At 32.3% G+C, this 9,515-nt stretch overlaps 1 protein-coding gene across 1 annotated transcript in view; it reads right to left on the bottom strand.

The window, feature by feature from the left end:
- Window positions 1-446: 446 nt before the first annotated feature.
- The window catches only part of RabX4 (RAS oncogene family member RabX4), a 31,671-nt gene continuing 22,602 nt past the window's right edge, over window positions 447-9,515 (bottom strand). Inside the window, exon 5 of the mRNA XM_067785353.1 lies at window positions 447-7,386. Coding sequence (XP_067641454.1) covers window positions 7,273-7,386 — 114 coding nt within the window. The 3' untranslated portion in view covers window positions 447-7,272. The remainder of the gene's footprint in view (window positions 7,387-9,515) is intronic.

Below are 9,515 nucleotides of genomic sequence, written 5' to 3'. Positions count from 1 at the left end.
ATTTTCATTTGTCACGTTTTCACCAAGATCGTTTTCCTCTATGTCATTCCCATCTCCTGAGCAATTTTCTTCCCCAGACTCTTAATCCTCACTTTCTGGGGCGAAGCTGCTTCCAGAATCTTCAAAGTGCAGGTCGCTTTCGCTGGAATTCAAAATAGCCTTAAGAATTTCCTCCTCAGATACTTGTTTTCTTCTACGACCCTCCATTCTAAACAATCAACGAAAAATATACACATATATATAAATACGTATTTGTTTTCTATGTTAGTATATAAATAGTTGAAACTTTGTAAAAAACTTACCTTAAAATTTTTAATATCAATATGCACACTTTTATTCAAGAAGGACCTTCACAAGAACTTTCTTCTAAGGCTATTGTGACACGAATGAACTGATAAAAGCACATTTAAAAATTATTTCCACATTAGTTAGCACATTGCAAAAAACGAAATTTTAAAATACCCTGCAAAAATTGTTGGATTACGTGTTTCATTTTCTTCATGTTGGAGTACTCTAACAATACTCCTTTGCAATGCGTTTACGGACCACCATCAGCCGATCATTGCTCTTTTTTTTAACGACAGTGATCACGACACGATGACGATCGAACAGAGTTGCCAAAAGTAAAATATTGCATGCAAATAACTAATAATAACATTTCACTTTGGCAACTCTGATAAAATGCAATAGCGCACTGGTTTTATGTATGCATACTATAGTAAAGAGAAATATTAGTTTCTTTATTCACGCAAATGCTAAATAACATAAGATAATTCGTAGTATAAAATATCAAAGTTGTATTGCCCCTCTTTATTTACTTTCATTTTAAATTAAATTCACTCCGATAATTCTTTCCGACACAATTCCTCTTTAGTACTTTGGCATATGATCCTCTGTGGGTGCTCCATGAAGTACTACAGTGAAAGTACTTTGGAAAGTACTCTCACGTATGTACTGTATGGAATATTCACAACCAGATAAAACAGCTGATCGAACCAACTTTATGGAAATGAATATAATCGATTAATGGTGCTATACCATAACGCTAAAGCCATAACCATATCATTGCCAACTAATTGGTTTTTGGTTTTTCGCCATATCCATAACCTTAAAATATTTGAGTTGGTGAATTTAATAAGTTTTTGTAGATTTTATTCATTGTTTTGGATACGTTTTGACTAAAGGGCCCATTACTGATACTTAGCGTAGACTTGACTTGACTTGGCGTAAACTTGGCAACTTAGCCACGATTATACTCCACTTAGCGCATACAATCTGGCATCATAATCAGCTGTTTCCAGATGTCATTATATTGTGAAATAGTTGTTACAAAAAGTGGTGGTTTTTAAACAAACTTAATTTTGAGTACTACAATTAATTTATAAGTGTAAAAATTGTTTAAAACAATCAGCAAATGTCAATTTGTATGACAAAATGACAAAATGAAATGGAAACAAACAAATGGTATCTCAAAATGTAAACGTCACTTAGAACTTACATAGAAAATCAAGTTAAGCATTGCTAAGTTTTGAGTAATCAGTAACATGCAATGTTCATTTAATAGAACTGTAAGTGACAGTTCTCAAGTCAAGTCAAGTCTATGCTAAGTATGAGTAATGGGCCCTTTAGAGACTTATTTTTTGTGGTATATGTTTGTAATTTTTTGCGTTTTCTAAATTTTTATGAAATTTTCACGATTTTTAGGTTAAGACACCATTAATCGATCACATTGGAGATGGTTATTGATATGGGTATGGTTACGACCATGGCGTTAGGGTTAAGGAAGTTTAATTGGCCCTTAATTCATGCTACAGCGGGTGAAACATCGAAAAATAATGAAGCAAAATTTTAGCATCGATTTGTGGCAGTGCACTGCTTTATCGATTGCGAGTCAGTCATGTGACATAATGGTAACGCTTTTGACCCCAATTGACCAGCAGATCAGCTTGAGACAGTTTTTAACGTCACTCATTTTGACCAAGTGAAAACTAAGCATTACTAATATGGTAAATGTTTCAATTCTGTAGAGCCCTGGTTAAGACATTTGATACCTAAGAGTGCTTTAGAGTCGTAGCACAAGTAGCAAAACGCTAGTTAAGATTTCATAACGTTAAATGCCAGTAAATTAAACTGGAAGGTTTTTGGCTTAGAGATATCTAGGTGGAGAATAATGAATTACAACACATCTATAGCTACCATGTGGTTTGTCAATATTTCTTATACTATCTTTAAAATTTTAAAGAGCACAGTGATTTTGTATTTAAATTTTAAATTTAATTTAGGTTATTAATAGTGCGAAAAACTAAAGTGCCCTTAAAATTAAAGTTTGGTAGATTTGCCCATCAGTATTTTATTACATAAACACTTTTGATCTGCACCGCTAAAATGCACATTTTTAGCCTAAATGCATAAACATACTTACGGCTAATTGACTACGAATCGCTTGGATCAAAGTATGTGAACCTCGTTTCCGTGTTGCTCTAATCACTTAGCAAAACTAACAAGGAGCAAAAGTTTTGTTTTGTTTATTTTCATACTCTGTAATGGATTACTAGGATATGAAACAAATTGACTAACCGTAGCGGGTTTAAAAGCATCAATTTTTTGCTTTTTTGGTTAAATATTCATGAATCTTTGTTTTTATTTTTACAAAACTCGATATTTTAAGGTGGTTTTTTCATTTAATCATTACATTCTTAAACCAAACAGCTTTACTTTCAACTATGGTTTTTATTTCCAATTATTTATTTTAATTATGCGAATTTTATTTTAATAAGGTTCAATAAACAAATAAACTTAAAAAAAAAAAATATATATATATCAAATGTATGAAATAATTTTTTTATACATTTATCCCCAAACTTATAAAACAAAATAAAAAAATTGGCTTTAAAAAAAACTTTTAAATGACTTTCTATACAAGTTGTCTATTACTCTGTACAGCACTTTTTTTTACTCCAATTGATTCGAAATATGTTGTCCGTGTGCTGCGACCTCCTGATTCGGCGCCATCCTCATCTTTCTTGCGTCAATTCGAAACTACTTTATTGGGTTTTGAGATTTCAATGAATTGTAAAAACTGTGTCCGCGTCCGACAAAAAAATGTACATCACAAAAAAAAAAAATAATAATAAGCAAGTGAGGACGGGGCTCATTCCTACCTTTCATGAATGGAGCTGAACAATAATGTGTTGAAATTTTAAAAATTCATAAAATCTGAGCAATGCTGTTGTAGTGTGTTATAAAGAGCTTAAACACATTTTACGTATATTTTATAAGTTAGGCGGTTGTATTTAACCTCACAACATCTTTTGCAATTTTTTTAACAAGGTTTTTTCATTTTTTTCTTTCATAATTTCAATATTTTTGAACGGATTTTATCATAATATAGCGTTTGTTTTCGATTCTTAATAAAGTACTAGCTGACCTTGGCAAACTTCGTTTTGCCCAAAATTTTGGTTAGAAATTTGTGATTGCTAATAACTTAGGTTATAGATTTATATAAAAGAATAAAGTAAGGCTACGTAACTCTGTGCGGTGTTGAGTTATTGAGTTGATACCGAACCTGCCCCCAAATTCCAATTTTCGCTTAGCTAAAATTCCATCGCGAAAAATCTCTAAAACAAAATCAAGTGCGCAGAAAAGCATGCAATATTTAGTACCATGCGGTCGGAAGCAAATATAACACCTAAGTAATAGAAGTTAGGCTGCTATCGCTTATGACTACATGGTACTAAATGCTGCATATTTTTCTGCGCACTTGATTTTGTTTTAGAGATTTTTCGCGATGGAATTTTAGCTTAGCGAAACTTGGATTTTGGGGGCTGGTGTCACTGAAGTTAAACACTGTTTCGTTATACCGTGGCGCAATGACGCCACTAACAGCAGTACCACTACAGACTCATCTTCGACATAACCAGCGTTGACAGATTGACGACGCCGTTGTCATTTTGACGATTTCCATCTAGAATGACGCTTGGACGATTTTGTGATGAAAAATGACGATTTAAGCCCACCTTCTATGTAAGATATTACTTTTAAATGTATGTATATGTCATTCTATGGCGCTTTGCTCTTCGTATGCCTGCTTAAAGCTACCCAGCAGTAGTATACAGAGTATTAGAACTTTGTGAACTATTAAAAATATTTTTTCACCTCGCTGTTAATGTTGACAAATTAGACAGTGCAAAAGCCATTCTTGATAACTTGGATGATATCGATGAAATTTATCTCTCCTTCCTGAAGTATATCATTCAAAATATTAATAAAGTTAATAAAATTTTCCAGAGTGAGGGGCTTCAAGTACATAATATGTATTTAGAAATAAAAATACTTTATTTAAGCATATTGTATAATTTTGTAAATCCGGAATGTATTACAGTAGACAACATAGAAATTATAGATTATAAAAACATTTCAAATATACTGTAAAGTGATCAGATTTATATAGGAGTTCATGCGATGGATAAACTTATCGCCTCTAACATTTCCGAGCAAGAAAAAGTCAAATTTTATCAAGATTGTATTATTTTTTATATTGAACTGTGTGATCAAATTAGAAAGATTAGATTTTAACAATGTTGTTCTACAGAACTTAAGTTTCATGGATCCCAAAGAAGTTGCTGGAAAAAAATTGATTCTTTGCATATGGTCTTGCAACATTTTTCCCACACAATCGATCAGAAAATTGTGCAGGATATTGATAGCGAGTATAGGGAATTAAATTTTTTAGAATTTAACACGTATTTTGAAGGCATTTCTAAGGTTCCTCCAGAAGTTTTTTGGAAAACTATTTCTACTATCAAAAGAGCTGACTCTACATACGCTTTTTCTAATTTATGTGCATTCGTTGCAGATCTCCTGCCACACTCTTTAGCGAATGTAGAACGAATTTTTTCTAAAATAAATTTAAACAAAACCAAAATCCAAAACCGTCTGGAAACTGATACATTAAAATGAATTATGCTGGCCAAGATTATTTAAAATTTAATAACTTTTCCTGTCATAATATTGAAAGGCAAATAAATATGCTAAAAAAATGAACGCGAAAATGTATAACGAAGAAGCTAAATTGATATAGGAGTTTATGCGAGGTTCGATTCGAGCTCAAAGAAAACAAAAAAAAAATTATTAAAATGACTGAAAACAAGTACCTTTTGTATGTAATACAAAATTTATATTTTAAAAGGTTTTTTTATTTTTAAAACAATGAATTAAAAAAGATTTTATATGTTTATATGGCAACAAAAAATAACAAACACAATTTTCAAAAAAGCGCGTTTAAAGTTATTAATGTTGAATGAAATCCGGCGATCTCATTTTTGTTTCTGGCGAATACAATCGTACATCCCCTGGTAATAACCTAACTTCGTCCTAGCTTAACTTTGGCTGTTATTGCTTGTTGCCATAGATATGACGATTTTTGACGATTTTTTGGGCGGCGTCTGACGACTTGGAAAAAAAATATATGGCAACGCTGGACATAACATCAATTCTCAACACTTCAACTCGATGCCGCCAGTAACTCTAATAACTCTCCTGTGCTAATCTACTTAGTACTTAGTACTGGTATTATTATCGGGCGACATCTGTCATTCGGTAGTCGAAAGTTCATGCTAGTCATATAATGCCACCTACGAAAATTATAGCATGAGCGGACGACATCTGTAATCGCGAGTTGCTGCTATTCAACACTGTGCGTAATACGCGAGCATGGGATTCACCACGTGGAAAGAAATTTTTCTCATATAAAATAGCATGGTTAATCTCATACCGGCGAAGTAATAGCATGAAATATTGCTCTCTACTTATTTTTGGATTTAAAAAAAAAGTTATAATAGTATATAATACTATTTTTATTTTTTTTGAAAGGAAATTTGCTTCATTGCTTTCAATGTATTAAACATATTTTTTTGAAGCAATTTTTTAATTTAATTTATTCAAGAATTTGGGAAAAATTTATATAACGTATTTCTATAAATAGAACAAGGCAAAAGCAGCCCCCAAATTCCAGCTATCGCTAATGTTAAAACTGCAAGGTCAATAATATACTCTGTGAGCTCTGCTCAGCTGAGTATAAAAATATCTAAAACAGTATCAAGTGCGCAGAAAAGTATGCAACATGGCCATGGGAGTAAGAGCCTTAAAATGAACCGCCAAAAACAAAATCATAGCTTTGGTACAAGCGAACATACACAAAATATGACTGTCCAAAGAATAAATCTATGCAAAGACGGCAATTAGAAGTTGCACAACATAAAGGCATGGTTCTGGCTGAGTGTGTTTGTCAAGAGTTCAATCATCACTGGTGTGCCGGTCCGAATCCAACTTTAGAGAGGAAAGGCGTCGAAGAGATTTACATGATATAATCGAAATAGTTGACGAATTATCCGTTCCAATGTCGAGTTGTTTTAATTTTTCACAAATTATTAAATAAACAAAATTGTTTTTGATTCGTACTTTTTTATTAAAAAAAAATATTTTTTATTGAATTAAAAAAAAAAAAACTTAACTCAAAAACCAATTTAGGTTTTATTTTCGAACAAAAATAATCTATACAAATATCTGTTTTTATAGAAAGATAGAAGACATAGAACGATAATTGTAAAAAATCGACCACGCAATAATTAAAAATCTAAGAACTAATTTATTTAAAACTAAAAAAAAAGATATTGAATTAAAAATTTAAAAATTTATTTTAATGCTTTATGTAATGTTTTGAAAATAAAAAAAGTGATTTGCGTTTATTTTTTGCCCCTGTATCATTTTAATTAATTAAACTTTTTATTTTCTGTTATTATTTACCTTCATTTGTCTATTTAAGCTCTTTTACACACATAAAAGATTTCTGACAAAAATTAAAATATCATACTTATATAGTTTTGTAAATTATTTGTACGACTAAGTAGCGCTGAAGGACAAAATTTTTTCTTTTGAAAATTTTATATTTTTGCCTCTATTTCGTAGGCCAAATGTAATAACCACAATAATTGCTCACATCGAGTATTCAGCGCTTTGAAACAATAATCTCGGCTGATAAAATATGTTTATCCGTGTTTACAAGCTGCACCTTCCCAATACATGTATATTATACATCTAATTCATTGCGAGTGCTTATAACACCTTTTTTTTTTAGTGGAGCGGTATACGATACTACGTAATTTTGTATGTATGTATGTAGATATTTTTTAAATGTATGTATAACATTATTCCACTATAGCACTGTATTGGACGTATTCTTCCTTAGGAGTATGTGGAATATTTTCGTTCGGCTTAGCAGGAACAACGATTAGCTTCGGACAAGCTGGCCAAACTGAACGTACCCAGACCATTTGAGCCTGGCGATTTTTTGTCTTGTGTCTTTTCATCATTATCAAAATTATCACCCTGTAAATAGAATACAATTTAATAAAAAAAGAAATAAAGATTTTGGAAGTTATGTAAATTTATATAAATGTCCCATCAATCACTGGAATTATGTATAAAGTTTAGTATGATTTAAAATTCAAAATGGACGCTCACAAAATCTCTTATTTATCGTAAGTCTTATGCATAATCCAATTTTATGTTGGAAACTTCAACATTTTTTGGTGAGACACTCAAAGCATATACATTAGGGCGGGTCAAATTGTATGGAGAAAAAAACTTCAGGTGCATATCCAGTTTCTGCATCTATGGGTCATACTGAGTAATATTGCCCATGGGACCATAGGTCTGAAATGAATTTCGGACCTCCCTAATTTTGTTAGAATATATTTTTTTTTAGAAATTTTTATATTTTTGTTACAAAATATTTTGGGCTATTTAAAAATTGAATTTGAATTTGAAATTCGTCGATTTTCCCCAAAAAAAAAGCGATAAAATGCGAAAAATAGTAGGATAGCGATGAATATTTTACTTTTCATATTGCAAATTCAATTTTTCAATAGCCCAAAATATTTTCTAACAAAAATAATAATAAAAATTTCTAAAAAAAATATTTTCTAACAAAATTAGGGAGGCTAGAAATTCATTTCAGACCTATGGTACTTGGACAATATTACTCAGTATGACCCATAGATTCAGAAACTGAATGTGCCTGTTCAACAATAAATTTGACCCGCCTTAATATACATATACTCAAATTCATATATTCAACCTAACCCAAATATTGATGTAATTTCTATTAACTATAATATTTTTCTGTTATTGATATTAAAGAAGAATTGCAAAATTTGCACACAGCGATGATTACTAGGACATGTTTCTGAATTTCACTTCTTTATCCGCTAGCTTTTCGTGTACTGCGTTTTAAACTCGAGTTCACCTGTATTCATACAGGTGTTATGGCAGACGACTCTATCCACTCAGCCATTTGAATGCCACGCTACACGCTTTGAAATTTGTCTCTAAGTTCATTCCTTTTTGTTGTTATTGGTCTATATCTCAGAAAAGGGTTCGACTTTTAAAAATGGTTCTTCCGTTTTTGACTTATGAAGTTATCAATAGATTTTGTCATCGCTTTTATATGTACATACATATATTAGATTAACCTATTCGAAAGGCTGCCTAAATAATGAATTTCAAAAAAATCGCGCCATCCTAGTCCTTTTTCCGCAAAGAAAGGGTCCCAAATATTATGCCAGCGAATAGATCGGTCGCTGGTTCACTTCAAGAAAGAAAAGTTTCTCAAATATTAACTTGGCCAAAGAGTTAAAATAAATAAAATTAAGGCAAGGCGCAATAGCCTCTGAAGAGATTTTAAGTCGAGCTTTTCTTACAATTTGCGTCGTGGCACTTTTTAATTTTTCCTACAAATGGGCAAGACGGGACCTACATGTTTTACGCCGACTCCGAACAACATCTGCTAGGCACAGTCGCAGTGTTTGACAAACGACTTTTTTGATGTTGCTTTGCCCGGAGCTTGGACCAAGGATCTTCCGTGTGTTAGTTAGTCGGAGGACGCTACCCCCACACCACGGAGGTAAGGTAACTTAAAAAATGTGTTGAGTTTTAAGATTTTTTCCTGAGGGCATCACCCATTTTCTTTCATAAAGCACTAAGGTCCAGTTTTTCAGTGCGAATTTAAACTCCAGTTAAAGTTGACTAGAATTTAACCCTACCTCTTCGGTCGCTTAAGCCGAGATGAGCAGCAAAATGTTATGGCTTCGAGCAAAGTGGCAAGGTTAAGCTCTAGTCAACTTAACCTGGAGTTTAAACTCGCACTAAAAAGCACGGCCTAACTGTTATATGGCAAAAATGTGACCAAAAAAATTCCAAAATTCAAGGAGTTTTTGCCCTAATTGAAAGTTGCATATAGTGAGACTGACTTCCATTTCAAGACAAGGCTAAGAAAGGAACAGAAAAGAGAAAAAAGGATGGGGTTGGAGAGATTAGTCAAACCGAAGCTGGAACCGGATCCGGACGGCATGCTATCTATAGCTATATTTGTTATGAAAGGTTTAACGTTTTTTTGATCGATGAGCTATCGGTTTGTTATTGACAGGATATGGTTGTTTTATCCATTTCTTATAGAC

Source organism: Eurosta solidaginis, chromosome 1 (genome assembly GCF_040869045.1).
Source record: "Eurosta solidaginis isolate ZX-2024a chromosome 1, ASM4086904v1, whole genome shotgun sequence".
Lineage (NCBI taxonomy): Eukaryota > Metazoa > Arthropoda > Insecta > Diptera > Tephritidae > Eurosta > Eurosta solidaginis.
Note: the sequence above shows the minus strand (reverse complement) of the source record. Positions and strands in the feature narration are given on the sequence as shown.